Genomic DNA, 19109 nt, shown 5'->3' on the forward strand with positions numbered 1-19109 from the left:
TTACCATACTTTTTTGACCATTATAGCTTTTCTCCCCTTTGGGTCTTTTGAGGAAGGCGGGCCCATGTCCTGTGATGCTGCGTTATTGCCAGCCAGCTCAACTTGGAGCAGAAGTGTGGTGTCTTTCTCTGCCAGTGTGTTCCTTGTGTGGGCTTTAATATTCATAAAAAGGATGTTAGCATTTGATTAAGATATGTTGGTCTTTAAAGAATATGGCTCTAAACTTGTGGCCACATAGAATAATTGCTCTCCAGATACTCATTAGTAAGTATAATTTTGAACTATCTGTACCTGAATTCCTATTCAAAGACCCACTGAGAGAAATAATAATTGTGAAAGTTTGACTCAGGAAGGATAAGCTCTAAAATTTACTCATAGATTAAGGAATAATCAAAAAGCAATCTCACTGTTATTGAATTAGCATCTTGTTAAATTTATTTTTAGATTAAAAAAAAAATTATACTTCCCTGCACTTCAGGTTACGTTGAGAGGTGTTATAAAGAACAATCCTACGAATGAGTTCTGTGCATGCCATACAGTTACTGTTGAAATATTCCTTACAGTTCACAATGATATTCTGAGATGACTCACGGTCAAATTATTTCCCTGAGTAACAGGACCAGAGCACTAAGAAATAGAAGTTTTAACCTTCAGGGCCATGGAATGAATAACTGCTCTTGTTTCTCTTTCTGTGTTGGGTGCTAGAAATCTTAGAACTAAAATTTTTACCAAGCTCTAAAAATATATAGAAATCATGGCAAAAATTTTATACATTTAATACATTATATATTACATTTAAAAATGTAATAATCTATTACATCTGGCTGCATCCTATTCTTCTTACCTTATCTTTTGCTTCTGATTTCTCCTAATTGCCTTGGTGTACTGAATACTTTGGTATAAGCCACTTTAAATTCCCAACCAATGTAAAACAATGTTAATAATGAATGGTATTTGAATGTGTTGTCTTTCCACTTTACGAAGATTTTCTCTAAACGATGACTAAGCCAGAGGCAAGGATCTAACATGGTCATAGTTACGGATCTTTGAGTTGAAAGGAGATGGAATGTAAAATTAGGATATTTATTAGGGAATAGTCTTGTGATAAATAGCTGGAGAAGGAAAAAGAAGAAGGTAGGATTGAACAGAGCAAGAAGTTGAGCTGTAGTGGATGCTGTTCAATAGCTTCAGCTGCTCTCAAGCCAAAATAGCCCATCACAGTTATCCTCCTCAGGCTGAAAGGGAGAGGCTTTTATACTCCCGGCTTTAATCAGTCATCAGACGTTGTTGCTCTAGGCAGAACTAGGCTTTGCCTCTCTACAGCTGAGGCTAACTTTGAAAGGGCTGACCACTATATGCTGTCTGCTGATGGCACTCACAGCAGCTAGGAACACAAGCCCATCCTTGAAAAGGGAAGCATAGCACCCCGTCTATCACAAATATTTTAGGTAAGTAAAATACCCTGAGGAAATTAGGACACACTCAGCAAGTTAAACCACCCTTGAGAAATTATTTTGCTCATAGGCTTATGTGCTAGTCATCCCTCCTTCTAACCTGCCTAGAGAAAACCTAGAGTATATCTCCCTGGAAGGGCATGAGTTGAATGATAAATGTTCCATATATTGTGTGTGTGTGAATGTGTTTGTGTATGTGTATGTGTGTGTGTGTGTGTGTGTGTGTGTGTGCGTGTGTGTGTATCTTAAAACAATATACACTTATTATTTCAGTTTCTGTCCTGGCACATCTTAACTATTCAGTCTCACAAGGCTGCAGTCGAGGTGTTGGCTGAGGCTGTTGTATGTATATTCAGTTATTATACAATATTTTGGGGTGTCTATTTTGTGCTGCATACACCTTAGACTCTAGACATGGACTTAAAGTAGAAACCATTGTGTTATATTTTTGAATGGAAAGCATTTACATTTTATGTTTCATTTCAAAACAGTATTGTAATAGGGATCTCCCTTCATAACAAGTATTCAAGCTGCATACATGTTTATACTCATGAACAAGAAGGATACTCTTAGTAAATGCTACACCACATGATTTGAAACACCGGACAATTAGGTAACTTGATTTAACAGCGCTATATACAGGTGATGAAAAATTTATTTTCTTACTAAATCTATCAGCCAGTTTCCACCCCCTTGAAGCAAAACCCCAATTCACCACATTCTTCAAATCTGTGAGTACATACATTGTTCAGCTCAGTTGGTGAAAAAAAACATGGAGATAAATAAAGCGCACTTGCAGAATAAATACTAGAAGGCGCTACTGTGTAAAAATTAGTTTGCATGGTTCTCAGTACAAGTGTTATGAAATTTTTTTTTTCATGTTTTAACTTAAAAAACTTTTTCCCTTTCAAATCAAAAGCAAACAGTCACAGTGGATTTTTTTCCCCCTGTCATTTATCTTTTTGCTTTTGACTAGAACAGACCTTAAGTTTTTCTGATCTGAATCCTCTTCCTTCAAATGAGAAAACTAAAGTTTAGAGAGGCTTGAGAATTACCCATTTCGTGAGGGAAAATTCAGGATTGGAATCCAGGTTTTCCAACTCCTACTCCAGTGTCTTTTCTCCCCAATTATTCCATTTATTGATATTAATAGCTCTGAGAAATCAATAACATAAACAAATTTCCCATGCGCAAAGTCTGTGTGGGCAAGATATCCTTTTGATTATCCCCTTTCTAAAATGAGTTTTTAAAAATAGCTCCCTTGAGTACCTAGTTTCAACAATTAAAGATGAGCTTTGTTTTTACCAGCCAATATGTGTTTGACATTATTGATTGATAATGTCATTGATTAATAAATAGCTTTCTCTCACTTGCTAAATTTCTTTATCTTGTTGAATCAAGGCTTGACAAATTATTAGGCAACGAACATATATTTCAAAATTATCCAAATACTCCTGAGTATCAGACAACCTAACAAATTTAGAGACTGAAGAAATGTGCACATCAGTTTATTTTTGTTCATTGAGAGGAAATGTAGCTTAAGTAGGGTTTGACTTTTTAAGATATTTATTTAGTTCTTGAATTGACTGACAAGCCTATTAATTTGTTCCCTGAACTTTATTAATGTAAATGGAAAAATGCCCACATGTCAATCAACTTCTAATAAGTAATTATGTTCATAAGTGCTGTAAAATTATTAGCTTTTAATTTGACCCAACCACACACATCAAAACAGTAACACAAATTATATTTTTCTAGAGGAACAAAATATTATACTGATAAAAAATTCAATAAGTGCATTTGTAAAATGTTCTTCCTAAAATGGTACCCAAAAGTTTATACTGGCCAGCAAAAATGAGTGCCAAAGTAAGGCATGTAACAGTTTTAAAACTGTGTACAGTATTAAACAACCTATGTAATATAAAGTTATGAAGAAATTCTATATATATGCATATATATATATATATATATGTATTTGGGGTCTGATTAAAAAATATGGGCCTAACAGGGAATAAGAGAGAATAGAAAAAAGGAAAGAGGGATATTTTTAGTGTTCAGAAGTATATTGTTTAAACATATAAGAAGCAAAATGTCTTTATCTCAAGTGACTCAAATATATTACCATCTAAGTGTACTTTTCCTCATGTAATAAAATTTTTTTGCAGTGTTTGAACTAGAAACTCAAGTCAAAAGGCACTGAACTAAACAAGAGAACAGAATTAGGCTTGGATAACTGAAGAAATGTGTTTGTATCTTGTAATCTCATGTCATTTTTTGAAGCTGGATAAACTGCCCTCTGGAATCTCTGGATAATCTTTGAATGAAGATGGACTTTTATGAAAACTTTATTATTTTCTTATATGCTTTTAAATAAGGAAAATCACCAAAGTCTTCAATGATTTGTAATAAGGAAAACCACTGAGGAAATTCACTGCCTTACTCTTCAATTTATACTTTCCTTCTTAAAGTTAATTGTTTAATAAGTTTAATCATTATCACAAAGTTAAAATATTTACTAATAATTGAAGCTTTGTTTGAATTCAGTTTTACCTTTATGTGAGGAAATAAAGCTCAATTAATAAAGTTGTAGAATAACAATCTTTTCTGAATGTAAACCATGTACCTAAATTAATATTTACTGTTGATTTTTGAAGGGTAAACTCAGAAATAATACAACTAACTTGCAAATTCAGCTTTCCTGATAGGAATAAAACATGCATTCGCTGGCACTACATTATCATATAATTTGTTATTAATTTTACTTAGAAATGCTGCAATGTCATTTTGAGTTCCACAATATACTATTTCTATGCAACCAACACATGGTTTATCTATAAAGCATGAGGATATAATGCAAAAGGGCAAAAATACACATTTTCTATTCTACTAGCATTATAATTATATTTTCCTTGAAATGTATTTGTGCTGAGGATAAATATGCTCTTATATTTTAGTATGCAAGAAAAGTAAAATAATTGGATGATTCTGTTTATATTTGGAGATTGTAAGTTAGCTAGCATGATTTATGATCTACTGAAAGTAAATCAAAGTATAAAGCATTGAACCATATTTTTTCAATTATTCTATATTTAAATAAAGTAATTCTAGAAGGCTGCTTCTTTTCATTGTGACTTGAATCAAAGTAAATAGAAGCTGAATTGAGACAGAGTGTTGGAAAGCTTGAGGATTACTTTTAAAGAGTTATTATTCATATTTCAAGACGTTCTAATATTTTAATGTAGCCATCATAGGCTATCAAAAATTTATTTTAATGTACCAACCATGGGTTCTCAAAGATTTATTGAAGGGGTGACTCATAGGAAGATACAAAATGAATCATATACAAAATAATCATAATGTGATGTTAATGGATAATTTTTGATCTCAGTAAGTGGGGATTTGTAAGCCTATAAAAGCCATTATACTTAATGGAATCTAGGAACATAAATCCCTGAAGACAATGACAACATATCTTTCAACACTGTCAGCTACCTCTCAGTCATTTTGATATCTAAATATTGAACATTTCTAAGCGTAGCAGACATGGAAATGCATACCTTGCACAGTTAGATGCACCTGCATTGTTCTCGGCGTATGTTGAGTCTGAACAGAACATGTGTATGGGCCATCGTCTGTCACATCTACATTCTGTATCTGGAGGCTGTAGTCCCTTTTATTCAATGTTGAAATTGAAACTCGAGGATCCACTGACCACTTATCACCTCCCGCAAAAATAATACTTGACCGGTTCAGCCAGGCACCCTTTGAAGCTCCATCTTCCAAATAACACCTACAAATTACCAGAGACAGAACATTATTAATCAAAATGAAAATGAGAGACAATATTATCTTTGTTCTGAGTGTATTTCCATATGCTGAATTATGGCACTGCATCAAATGCAAACATCAGCTATAAACACAGGAGACATGAACACACTGGTACATTTTTCATTCCCAAAGCAAATATGAAACAATACCTTCCTACAGTTTGGTTTAGTTTTGTTTTTTAAGTGTGTGTGTGTGTGTGTGTGTGTGTGTGTGTGTATTTTAATTCAAAGCCAGTCAAAATCCTTTTTTATTCTGTCTGGATGACAAGTAAATTTAAATAAGGTTAAATTAGTTCAAATAACAATTTCAACATTAAAACACATTTCTTTCTTTGAAATTATAAGAAGTAGAATAGGTTCATGAGCTAGCCCGGTTTAACGCAATCCAATTCTGAATATAATGTGCCAGATACATAAAGCACAGAATGGCACCATATACATGTTTATTCTTAAAATTACCTGCATTTGCAGAGCAGTAGACCCGTACACTGAAACTATGAACTGCATTTCACTGATAATATTGCTGTTGTAATTAAATGTAGCGAGGCTAATATAATACTTTTAGTAGCAAATTCTTGCTGTCTTTTCAATAAACTGACCAATAGTTTTTCCAGAAAGCATTCATTTATCCAACAAAATCACATATGGAGCATCTACTATTCATGGATTCAAAGGGTATTGCCTTTGCTCTCCAAAACTTTTAGTCTACTAAGGAGGACAATCTAATTAAGCCAACCAATTAATACTGTACAGAAAGAAGAATATTTTTATGAAATCAGGCACAAGGTACATGAGAGACAAACGAGGGTTACTTGACTTAGAAAGGTTGTTGTGAGTAAAGAAAAAGGCTTTCTAAAATAGAAAAATGCCTGAGATAAAGAGATGAAGAGTGGAAGATGTGGTGTTCTAGACAGAGGTATTATATGCAGATAACTCCCGGGAAAGGTGAGAGAGACAGCCAGGCATTTTAAGGAAGTACAGAGAAGCATGGGATATAAGGTAGGAGGGATGAGAGACAAAATTGGAAAGGTAAACTAGAGCTAGATGATAATAGCAAGCATGATGACTACTATTAGATTTTAAGGCCAAATTTGAAGCCATTTATTCAGAGTTGTATTCTATAACAAAATTTAAAAATATAGCTTTGTATCTAATAGGAGTAAGTCATATCAAGATTTAGAACAGAAGGCTGTGGTCATATATCAGTGATTTTGCTAAGGACTGGCATTCTAAGTTTCAACCTGAAAACGTTCTGATACAAATTAAAGACTGGTTCTCTTAAATGAGTACAAAGCACAGCTACAGAATGAAAATACACATACACCGAAATAGTTTGACAGCATTTCTGCAGAACACCTTGGGGGATTGAACACAGTGTTTTGAGATTGCTACAAAATTGCAAGCTGAAAGCAACAGGGTAGGCTGCTGCCAGCTGTATCAAACTAATCAGTGGGTGAAAAAATAAGGAACAAGGTACATTGCAGAATCTAATTTGCAGTCAGCTTCAGCATCTATAGAATACAAACTAGTAGAAGTCATAAAGGTCATTGTTAATTGAAAAGCTTTTCCTGATGTATTTAATGAAGAAAATAAAACCCACTTTAATGACATAATTAAACAATTATAGTATATTGTCATTCTTAATAACATGCAGAAAGAAGATACAGGGGACATAGTTCCCATTTCACAAGATCACATGTGTACTGGTATAGCATAGAACACTGAAATACCACTACTAGGATTATGATAATTCCGCTGTCTGTATTTAATATCTGGGTTTATCAAATGTTTATTGTGTGACCTCTGCATTTGTGGCCTTCACACTTTTTCCTATCTGGTGCTCATAACAACCCTGTGAGGTATAGATTGCTATGCTCAATTCATCCTTAGAATATAAATGGAATTTTGTGGTTAAATGACTTGCCCAAGCCACACTGTTAGTGGATGGCAAAGTTGAATTCATAATCAAGCCTTCTATTTCCACATTCAATGTCATTTTCACCGTAATGCAGATCAAAGACTTTTAAAATAGTTTTTAGAAATGGGAAGATGATTAGAATGTTGCAGACATTACTGCAAGTAATTTCTTATTTATTGAATGTGACCAACTGCTTAACCTGTCCTATTCTAAAGGAAGCAGAAAATTAATCATTAATGGATATTTTACCATGAAAGTCTGATTTAGAACACTCTGCCTGGCATTTCCCTTTCCCTAGAGACAGCAGCAGCTTTACCTTTATTTGGGGGGGCGGTATCAGGAAGACCACAGCGAGTAACTAGTATTTAGATGCTAGAGCTTTCACAGACCTGATCTGGGTTCTAACTCGTAATCTTAGCATAAGCACTATTCCTCTGTTCTGGCATGCCAGGGACCTTCACAGAAGAAGAGATTCTAACTTCTTCACTAAGAAAAATGAAAAAAAAAAGGTGGGGGGGGCTCTTTGTGTCTCCTCGGCTTGGATAACTATCTTCCATAATTATTATTGGTCCCAACCCAAAGCTTTTCAAGACATACATTAGGAAGACCCTTGAAAGAGACTCAGGGAAAAAAAGAAAATTGGGGTATTATTTCCTTGGACTTCTGTAGAGCAATTCTCAGATTACACTACTGAAGTAGAACCTAAATAACTCAAATTACCATATATGGAATTTTACAAATTGTGAATAGCAAGGCCTAGGAATGACTTTCTATTTTTATAAAAACATAAGATACTTATACATACTATATGTAGTTTTAAGCTCAACTATAAGATGATTATGTAAAATATATGAAATAGGCATATACACATACGATTCCTTGAGAAAAAGGACTTTGTCTCCTATCTATCTATCTCCTCTTTGTTCTCCACTTCCCCCCTGTTTTGTTTTTGTTTTTTTCATGTACACAAAGAGGTACTGCTAGATATGTGTATGTTGTATTAAGAAGAAATTCTGGAAAGAAGGAAAGTATTTAGGGTATGATAGAGGGGAGCGGGAGGGTGGGAAAAGGACAGAAGTGGTGAGAATTTCATCTTGTACTCTTTGGGTATCAAACTTTTTTTTTTAGTTGAAGAACACTCATGTGTAAAGATATAATCTGTTGGAATCCTTGCCCACACAGAATTTATAATTTAGCAAGGATGATAAATTATATTCATGACTAACTATCATAAAGAACAGGAAGTGAAAATACAGTAATTAAATTGTTGTTATAATGGATTTTTATAATTGTCTGAGGGTCTCTGGCTTCTGCCCTTGACCTTGTTCTCCCCACAATAAACAGAATGAACTTTAGAGTTTAAATCAGATCATCGACAACTCTAAGCCTTCCTATTTCACTCATAAGAAAAATTCTTAATCCCTATAGTGACCAATCGTCCTATGTAATCTGGCCCCTTGATGCTTCTCTGACATTGTCAGTTCCCACTCTTTCCCATTTACTCTGCTCTAGACTCTGGGCCTCCAGCTGTGCTTCCAACAAATCACACTTGCTCTTGCCCCAGGAAGTTGGCATTTCTTACTGCTGCTTCTGCCTGGAACTCTCCTCCCCAAGAGGTCTGCATAATATATTACACAGTAGCAAAGTTACACAGTAGCAAATGTGAGGGGTTCTCCTGTTTAGGATGGAGAAATTAATGTGTGAGAGAGAGGTTGGTAAAGCAAAGATGATCAGATCACTGATGAGAGTAGGATGAAGCAATAGTTCTCGGGTCAAAAACTTGGTTCATTTTTCATCTCTGGACTTCCAAATAAACGTTTTAACAGCTAGTGATGTTAGGATCCCTTTGAAGTCTAGATAATGAAATAATCTGAATAAAATGTTTAATAATGAATATATCCTTTAATTGAGTATGGCACAGCTTTTTTTGAAAGTTTTTCCCCCCCACTTAAAAAAATCTTCTAGACAACCTACTTTATAGGGAGATGACTGAAGCAGTTCCAAAAATACACTTCTCAGCATAAGCTGTGCTAACACCAAGACAAATATCATGACAAACACTTAAATTTTCAATCATCTGGATGTTGTGTAACATAGTTCCAAACATCTGGTTGTTGGAAAATGTATAGAAAATAGCTTTAATACTTCATTTTGTTCAAGATTGTTATTTATTTAAACCCAGGCTTAAGATAGTTAATGCTTTTCTAATAAGACTGACACTGCTGCTTCTGAAATCTTTTAAGGAGCTCCTTTATAAATGACATTTGTACGTATCAGGCAGGTCCTTATTTTGAGGGTATAAAGTCCCGCTTGGTGAGGTGCCAGTTGAACAAAATGATGTTGGAGTAATTCTAACAGACTCTCTCTGTGACACTATCTCCTGTGGTGATTAAATCTGAAAGGTGGACATCAGAGAGCTTAGTGGAAATTAGTATATTTGGTTATTTATTATTTTTTAAACTCGATTAAGAAATTAAGTCTGTGGCTGCTGAAGAATGATTTTTTCCTTTCATATCTCTAAGTTCCCTGTAACACATTCCAAAAACATAAGCCTTAGCGCCATTACCATTACCCCACACAGCAGGATTTATTCCGCTCGATGGAGAAAGACCAGCTTTTCTCAAGACGTGTTGATTAATGAAAGCCCCTATTAAAGGTACTAACTAATAAGAGAAGAAAAGTACAATTTCCCTTGGAATCAAAGCTAAACCATGTGAAAATGATCTACCTACGAAGGGATTGGCCAGCTACCTTCACAGCTGTCTTTTCATCATATCACAAAGTTCTAAATTTGACAGAAGAACTTTCAAAAGCACACAGAAAAAATTTAAAAATTCAGAACATCATACAACTTCCATGCTAATTCTGCATACAAAGAGAGCTTTGATATCCTGGTTTCAAGGCCAATATGAGGTAAGAAAAGTAAAGTAGAGATTAAATAGAACAGAACAAATTCTATCTCCTCACCCACTTGCCTTTGTTTTTAAGGTTGTTCTCTTCTTAATGTCTTTCATGCCAGTTATTCCTTGGATAATATAATAGATATTGATATGGGTATAGATATGAATATGGATACAGATAATTATAAACATACATGTATACATGTATATTACATAACATGTAGTATTTACTAGACAATAATATCTTTATATATAATATTATGGGTGAAATACTTCCTATTATCTTTCTATTTTGGCAAGTGTAGGACATGCATGACTTTGTCAAGGGAAATCCATAATTTGGATTTCAAATTGTGGATTTTCAAAGAATCATCAATTTGTCTAATGAACTTATTTAATGAAGCACTCACCCTTATAGATGGTGAAAATTATATTTCAAAATATATTTAAAGAGATTTCTAAGTGAGAAATGCACTTCTGCAGGTAACAGTTCAATACTATTTTGTAGATAATAATATATATACTAACATTACTATCTGCCAGATACTGTTCTAAGCACATGATATCTATTTCTCATTCAATCTTCACAACAACCCTTTGTGATAGGTACCGTCAAGTTATCATTTTGCCGATTTTACAGCGAAGGAAGTGAGGTACAGAGAGGTTATGTAACATATGACTTGCTTATAGAAATTTGTAATGCATCATAATAACCTTATTATGACATAACTTCATTAAACCTCCAGGCATAAGTATGTAAGTAATATTAATGACACATGTACATTTATTTTTAGAATGGGAAATATGCCATGTTGGGCACATTTTACTTTTTTTAAAAAATTTATTAATTTATTAATTTATGGCTGTGTTGGGTCTTCGTTTCTGTGCAAGGGCTTTCTCTAGTTGTGGCAAGCGGGGGCCACTCTTCACAGCGGTATGCGGGCCTCTCTCTATCGCAACCTCTCTTGTTGAGTAGCACAGGCTCCAGACGTGCAGGCTCAGTAATTGTGGCTCACGGGCCCAGTTGCTCTGCGGTATGTGGGATCTTCCCAGACCAGGGCTTGAACCCATGTCCCCTGCATTGGCAGGCAGATTCTCAACTACCGCACCACCAGGGAATTCCAGCACATTTTACTTTTTACATGGTAGCACACACACAAAAAAAAAAAAACAGAAAAAACAAACAAAAAAACCCAAATAACATTGATTTCTTATTTTGTAAGAGAAAGAAATTGATTTTCTATACATTTTACTCTAGTACATCTTTGTAATAATAAAGCTATATTAAAAATGTCTTGGATAAGAGATTGAAAGTTATGAGCTACTATGTAATTATAACAGCAAATTCTCAAACATACGTATTTTTGATATTGTAAAACAGAGAAAAGAACACTGAAAATAATAAAGCTTTTAAAAAAATTTTTTTATTGCTTTTTCATACATTCTATACCTAATTAATGAAAGAAGTGAACTTTAATGTGATCAGGCAATGGTATTAATTCATACCTTTAAGTCTTATTTTAATGCAAAATTTATAGTGTATGTATTTTTTAAAACATATATATATAATATGTATATATATACATATATACATGTATGTGTATATATACGTATATAAAACCCAACATATTAAATGCCTAAGAAATAATCAAAATTTGGTTTGGGATTAATCTCTAAATTCCAGACATTGAAATCACTCATTTTAACTGATAATCAAACCATGCTTTTCTATAATACTACAAATTGCTTTATCTTTTTCTTTTCATTGCCTCATTTAAGTCAAGCTTCCACTTTAGCCTGTCTGACCATGTTTAGAAGAGGCAATGCCAAGGAATTTTTACTTTTAGGGTGTTTCAATACATTATTTGTAAATCACTCAACATATGAATTAACATTTATTAAGTAAAATAAGCATGGATAGAGTGAAAGAAAGCCTATATATTGACTAAAGAAAGTAGGAAAGTCTTTGTGCAACGTACTGACATTTTTGGCCTATTATTAAAGTCTAATTATGATCGTCTTGTCTTGATAATAATAAGAAATTCCATTTGCTGAATACTGACTATGGGTTAAGTGGTATGGAAAATACTTTCATATATGATCTCATTTAACACTCACAAAAGCATTTTGAGAGGTAGGTAGGTCTTATTATCTCTACATTAAAAATGGTGCATGCATGAATTCAGGATGGATAAATGAGGCAGAGAATGTAAAAAGGAAGAGGAGTTACATATTTGAAAAGTTAGTTTAAGACTAGCTCTGTTCAAATGGTCTTACTCAGGAATCAAACTGGAAATTTCTTTGTCATTTCTACTTTTTAAATTCAACTAAACCACTTGCTTTCTCCCACATGGACTTAAATGTGAGATATTTGGATCTGTAAGGGCTTCAAGATTTTTGTTAACTGGCAGGGCCTCTGAACCGCTGTGGGGAGAATTCTGTCTGCAGTGCTATCTCCCTGGCAGATGCTTCCTGGAGAAGTTTCTCCTCAGGAGCTATAAGGGGAATGAACACTACATTCAGAATGCATGCAGGAGGTGTTTAAAACAGCAATATCAGAGAAGAAGAATGCAGCCAGGTCCAAAGAAGTGAAGAGATAGTGCTCTAGGCTCCAGGCAAGCCTCTTTATCCCATCTTCTTAGGGATAGAGCTAGATACAGACACCTCACTCTTAAAACAAGGAAAAAAACCACATGGAATCCTGTACCAAAAACAATATCAGCAATTCTACTCCCTTCCATCAAACACCTACTTCCTTCCAGTAAACATCTTTGTGTTTAAATCATTTGGAAAGTATTCTATTTGCATATAAATACAGATGATAAAATAAGAAACAGCAAATGGCTATACAGAAATGTTCTAAACTCAACTATTTTGTCAAATTAATTAAGTATATGCCACTTTACAGCATCAGTAAATACAGATATTTAAAAAACAAAAATAATTATTTCCTCTTTCTCTCTCTGCTTAATGTTGACCTTTAAACTTTCTACTGGTCACCGATGGATTTTTCTTCTTGCCTTTTTTCTAATAAAAGGTATTCTGAGCACAAATTTTACTTTATGAATAAAGAATGGCTACATAGCACAATTAATTAAAACCAGCCTTGTGATCATTAACTAAAGTAGCCATTAATCCATATTTACCTGTCCTCTCTTGAGAAAACTAAGCCATATTTCAATATGAGATATGCCTTAAAATACAAATTAGGGAACGTATCCCAGAGGGAAAAAAAATGTAGTTTTTTTCTCATCTGCTTCCTGCAAACAAATTTAAACTGATTATATTTTCTCAAAATATGCTAAAAGTTAAAAATAGTGTCATATTTAAGTTTTTGTTAGATCACAGGGACAAATTATTTGTCCTTGAGAAGCAGCATAATGTAGTGATCAATTATAGTTAATATTGGAGTTCAAATGTTACCTTTCTTGTGCACTAGCAGTGGAACCTGGGGCAAATTAATTTACCTTAGTTTTCTCACCTGTAAAATGGGATTAGTAATATTATTTATTTGATAAGATTGTAATGAGGATTTGTTTGTTAAATGTGCTCAGGATGGAGCCAGATACATGGTAAGTATGTAATTAAGGATAATTATTTTCAATCCACCTTCCTATGGTTAACTTGATATTTAAAACAAAACAAACTACCACCATCATCAATGACCAAAATCCCTTTGTGCTATAAAATATAATTTGAAGGAGGAAAAAAAAGGCATTCATAGAGCCTGGCTTGATAGAGCAAAGTGTTAGTTATCTACATTGCCATAGCCCAGGGCTGGTTTACAAGAAATAATTTTGCAGATAAATGAATGTCATACCTTAAAGTACTTCTCCTATTTTACCTTCCTTGAACTTCCAGAAAAGATTTTTTTTTATTGTACTTCCTTCTCTTATAGGCAGAGCATGTTAAAAAAAAGAGAGTTTCAGTGTTACTGCCTTTTTTTAAAGTTATATTGACACTCAAAACTTAAGTTTAGATACCAAGTCCCTGGTTTACTAGCAATTGTTTTGGGCAAGTAACTGGACTCAATTAAAATAACTCTATTAAAGCCTTACTCACGTATTTGCAAAATGGAGATAGCACCACTTGTACTAATTCCTATTTTGGTATAAGATTAAATGAGACTCTGCATGGCAGATAGATTTATAAAGTTATAAGGAAAAATATACATGAAAATACTTTGTAATTATTTTAAGGTTTTATGAGTTAATTTTCCTCATAACTCTAGGACATGATTATGAATCTCTATTTGCAGATTGCATGAGCACAGTGATCTTCTCAAACTCAGCGAGATGAAGTTAAGGTGAGCAATTGTTTTGTTTTTGCTTTTACGGTCCATAAAATGATTTTCTATATAAACTAAATAGAAACTAATAGGTTCTATGTAAACTATTGCATGTTTTTAAATTGTCACCTAATTTTTTTTTTTTTTTTTTTTTTTTTTTGGGGTACGCGGGCCTCTCACTGTTGTGGCCTCTCCCGTTGCAGAGCACAGGCTCCGGACGCGCAGGCTCAGCGGCCATGGCTCACGGGCCCAGCTGCTCCGCGGCATGTGGCATCTTCCCGGACCGGACCGGGGCACGAACCCGTGTCCCCTGTATCGGCAGGCGGACTCTCAACCACTGCGCCACCAGGGAAGCCCTAAAATTTTTTTTGTAAGCTAAGGTCTTTGCAAAAATTATAATTTCTGATTACCATAAACATGGATATTTTAAGATAAAACTGTTAATCCTCACTTTTAAATGTGTTAATTCTCACTTTTAAATGCATCCAAGAAAATCTAAATAACATAGTGATTTGATATTCACTATCAGTCATTTTTTTTAAAAGATGAACAAGATCTGTTTTTTAAAAAAATGCTACATTGTTGCTCTTTCTCCTCAAACTCATATTTTCGTTCCACTTGTGCTATATAATTTGATTCTAATCTAAATTTTTTAAAAATTAAAATCTTTTGATACCTTATCTTCTCTGTAGTAAAATTAAATATGTAAATTGAATATAAAAATTCTTATGACTGGAAGGATCTAAGTATAAAAAATATTATGGAGGAATTTATTTTTACAATCATTAATAGTATACAACTGATTAAATCATATATATCATACATTTTGATAAATATTGAACTTTTTTATTGCTTTACATAGATAATAATGGATGTCTTAATGAGGTGTCTTTATCTAGACACATGCAAAAAACCTTCTTGTGCAAATAAGGTTGCTATTTGCTCACGTGAAATAGAGTTTAGAATCAATTCTACGGAACCTTGTTTTCTTAAATCAAACTATGATAGAAAGAATCCTGTTATAGCAACACCACTCAATTTTTTAACTCCGTCAGAATGATATGATTACAGTAATCTATCATCAAAAACATTCCCAATATCTTTTATAACTCTATTATACCTTCATGTAGATGTTCATGTAGATGTGTTGAAAGAAAATTTGAAACTGCCTAAATTGCAGTAGAATTTAGCAGACTCTAGAATTATTCGTTATATCAAAATCAACACCAATATTTTATTTTATTTTATTTTTTAAGTTAATCTTTATTTTATATTGGAGTATAGTTATTTACAATGTTGTGTTAGTTTCAGCAAAGTGATTCAGTTACCCATATATCCATTCATTTTTAGATTGTCTTCCTATATATGTTATTACAGAATATTGAGTGGAGTTCCCTGTGCTATATAGTAGGTCCTTGTTGACCATATATCCCATATATAGTAGTGTGTATATGTCAGTCCCAAACTCCTAATTCATTCCCTCCACACACACCTTCCCACTTTGGTAACCATAAGTTTGTTTTCAAAGTCTGAGTCTGTTTCTGCTTTGTAAACACGTTCATCAGTATCATCTTTTTGTATTCCACATATAAGTGATATCATACGATATTTGTCTTTCTCTGTCTGACTTAATTCACTTAGTATGACACTCTCTAGGCCCACCCATATTGCTGTAAATGGCATTATTTCATTCTTCTTTATGGCCAAAGAGTAATATTCCATCGTATATATGTACCACGTCTTCTTTATCCATTCCACTGTGGATGGACATTTAGCTTGCTTCCATATCTTAGTTATTGTACATACTGCTGCAATGAACATTGGGGTGCATGTATCTTTTTGAATTATGGTTTTATCCAGATATATGCTCAGGAGTGGATATGTGGTAACTCTATTTATATTTTTTTAAGGAACCTCCATACTGTTCTTCATAGTTGCTGTACCAATTTACATTCCCACCAACAGTGTAAGAAGCTTCCCTTTCCTCCACACCCTCTCCAGCATTTACTGTTTGTAGATTTTTTGATGATGGCCTTTCTGACCTCTGGTGTGAGGTGATACCTCATTGTAGTTTTGATTTGCATTTCTCTAATAATTAGTGGTGTTGAGCATCTTTTCATGTGTTTGTTGGCCATCTGTATGTCTTCTTTGGAGAAATGTCTATTTAGGTCTTCTGCCTATTTTTGGATTGGATTGTTTGTTTTTTGATATTGAGCTGCATGAGCCATTTGTATATTTTGGAGATTAATCCATTGTCAGTTGCATCACTTGCAAATATATTCTCCCAATCTGTAGGTTGTATTTTCATTTTGTTTATGGTTTCCTTTGCTGTGCAGAAGCTTTTAAGTTTCATTAGGTCCCATTTGTTTATTTTTGTTTTTATTTTCATTACTCTAGGAGGTGGATCCAAAAAGATATTGCTAAGATTTATGTCAAAGAGTGTTCTGCCTATGTTTTCCTCTAAGAGTTTTATAGTATCCAGTCTTACATTTAAGTCTTTAATACATTTCAAGTTTATTTTTTGTGTATGGTGTTAGAGAAACTTCTAATTTCATTATTTCACACATAGCTTTCCAGTTTTCCCAGCACCACTTATTGAAGAGACTGTCTTTTCTCTATTGTATATTCTTGCCTCCTTTGTTGTAGATTAATTGACCATAAGTGTGTGGGTTTATTTCTGGGTTTATCTTTCTATCCTACTCCATTAATCTATAAGTCTGGCTTTGTGCCAGTACCATACTGTTTTGATTACTGTAGCTTTGTAGTAGTGTCTGAAGTCAGGGAGTCTGATTCTTCTAGCTCTATTCTTCTCTCTCAAGATAAAAAAAAATGCAGGGATCAGATCATGTAAGGCTTTATGGCCCATTATATGAGAATTTGCATTTTTTCCGAGGACAATGAGATATCTTATGGCCAAGGAGAGAGTGAATGGTTCCTAGAGCTAGGATATTTCTGGGTTAGGAGTGGCCTTACAACAAATATCCATGTGGAACCCTCCTACACTGTTGGTGGGAATGTAAATCGGTGCAGCCACTATGGAGAACAGTATGGAGGTTCCTTGGAAAACTAAAAACAGAGTTACCTAATCATCCAGCAATCCTTCTCCTGGGCATATATCTGGAGAAAACTCTAATTCGAAAAGATACATGCACCCCAATGTTCACTTCAGCACTATTTACAATAACCAAGACATGGAAGCAACCTAAACGTCCATTGACAGTGGAATGGGTAGAGAAGTGGTACATGCATATATACAGTGGAATATTACTCAGCCATAAAAAGAATGAAATAATGCCATTTGCAGCAACATGGATGGGCCTAGAGAACACCAACATTTTATATAGTCTCTTTGTTTCATTTCCTGTGGGTTTTACACTTTGGACTATGCTCCATGCTATGATTCTGTATGTTTGAGAGATTTAGTGAAAGATGAATATAAAAGTAAGAGGTAGGAACTGGAAGCAATTCAACCACAGACCTACACTCTCAGGCAGGTCAATTTTAGGAAAGAAAACATATGAAAATGTATGTCAAGAAATTTTAAAAAATTATCTGTTCCTGCACAGGCCTTTGAAAGTCATCATATATCTTTAGGGCATTTATACCACAGTTGGAAAATTTTTGATATCTGAAATGCAGTGTTTTGTATCTTTTTCTACTGTTAAGCTATTTAACTCTTTATTTAAAGCTATCAGCATTATTTGCCTCTATTTTTTCTCCTTTTCAACCTTCAGCTTCTATTACCTAGGGGTAGGGAATATAGACAACTGAATCTATGTGAGAATTATTAGAATATTAGTTTTCATATTGCCTGTACTGTCCCAAAGACATTCTTCATGAACAACATGGGCTTGTTGAATAATTGCTTAAAAAGTCTGAATTCCTTCTATTTCAAGTGTATGTTTAAAGTGTATGTTAATGTTGCTGGAAATCTGAGCCAGGCTGCATGATAATCATCTATTCATCAGTAAATTAAAAATATTTAGCTAGTCTTTTAAAAATGCTGATAATAATATCTTAATTTTGCTAAATGTCCAGAGCTTAATTATTCTTTTTTTGTTTACTCAATATTAAAATACACTTGAAAATTTTTAGCTAATACCTGTGTATTTTAAATATACGTGTTGGTAGTCTTTTGGGTTTCTTTTCTTTTCCAGAAATCTAAAATGTACTTTTCTCTGTGATCAATTCTTTCATTATTGTTAAACCTTTGTTGCTTCAAGAGGTATGTGTGTGCTTCAAGAGTTGTGTGTGTGTGTTGTGAGAGAAGGGAGGAGAGACACATTCAGTGTAAAAATGCACAAGAAGTAAAAATGAATACTTATAATTAAAAGAATAGTAAACAATGGCAAAATCTGAATATGTAACCAACATATAATTTATATTAATTTCATCTGAGCTCTTTCTTACAGAAAGTACCAGAATCTCTCTAAATATTAATGCTTCTCTTGCTAGAGGATCCATCCAGTAGTAGCATCTAGTGGACAGCTGGACCTGTCATATCTCAGTGCCTGGCTGACTCAGGAAAGCATGTGCCTCCGAGGGATGTAAAATTCCACTGTGATTTAGGAAAAGCTGAAATTTCAGCCACGACTTTCTGACTGGATCTCTCCTTACTAGACTGCTGCATATTTTCCTATCTCCGTGACTGAATCATCTCCCAAGGTCAGAATTCTGTGATATTTGTCACTACTTCCTTGAGTCACTATAAAAAGCAAACTT

The 19109-nt window shown here is 33.9% G+C and overlaps 1 protein-coding gene across 2 annotated transcripts in view; it reads right to left on the reverse strand.

Moving 5' to 3' along the window:
* The window catches only part of NEGR1 (neuronal growth regulator 1), a 911825-nt gene that overhangs the window by 520430 nt on the left and 372286 nt on the right, over positions 1–19109 (reverse strand). For both annotated transcript variants that reach the window (XM_027114083.1, XM_027114082.1), the window contains exon 2: positions 5012–5244. In XM_027114083.1, coding sequence (XP_026969884.1) covers positions 5012–5244 — 233 coding nt within the window. The remainder of the gene's footprint in view (positions 1–5011; positions 5245–19109) is intronic.

Source organism: Aethalodelphis obliquidens, unplaced genomic scaffold, assembly GCF_003676395.1.
Source record: "Aethalodelphis obliquidens isolate GAN/ISIS:26980383/991018 unplaced genomic scaffold, ASM367639v1 scaffold13, whole genome shotgun sequence".
NCBI lineage: Eukaryota > Metazoa > Chordata > Mammalia > Artiodactyla > Delphinidae > Aethalodelphis > Aethalodelphis obliquidens.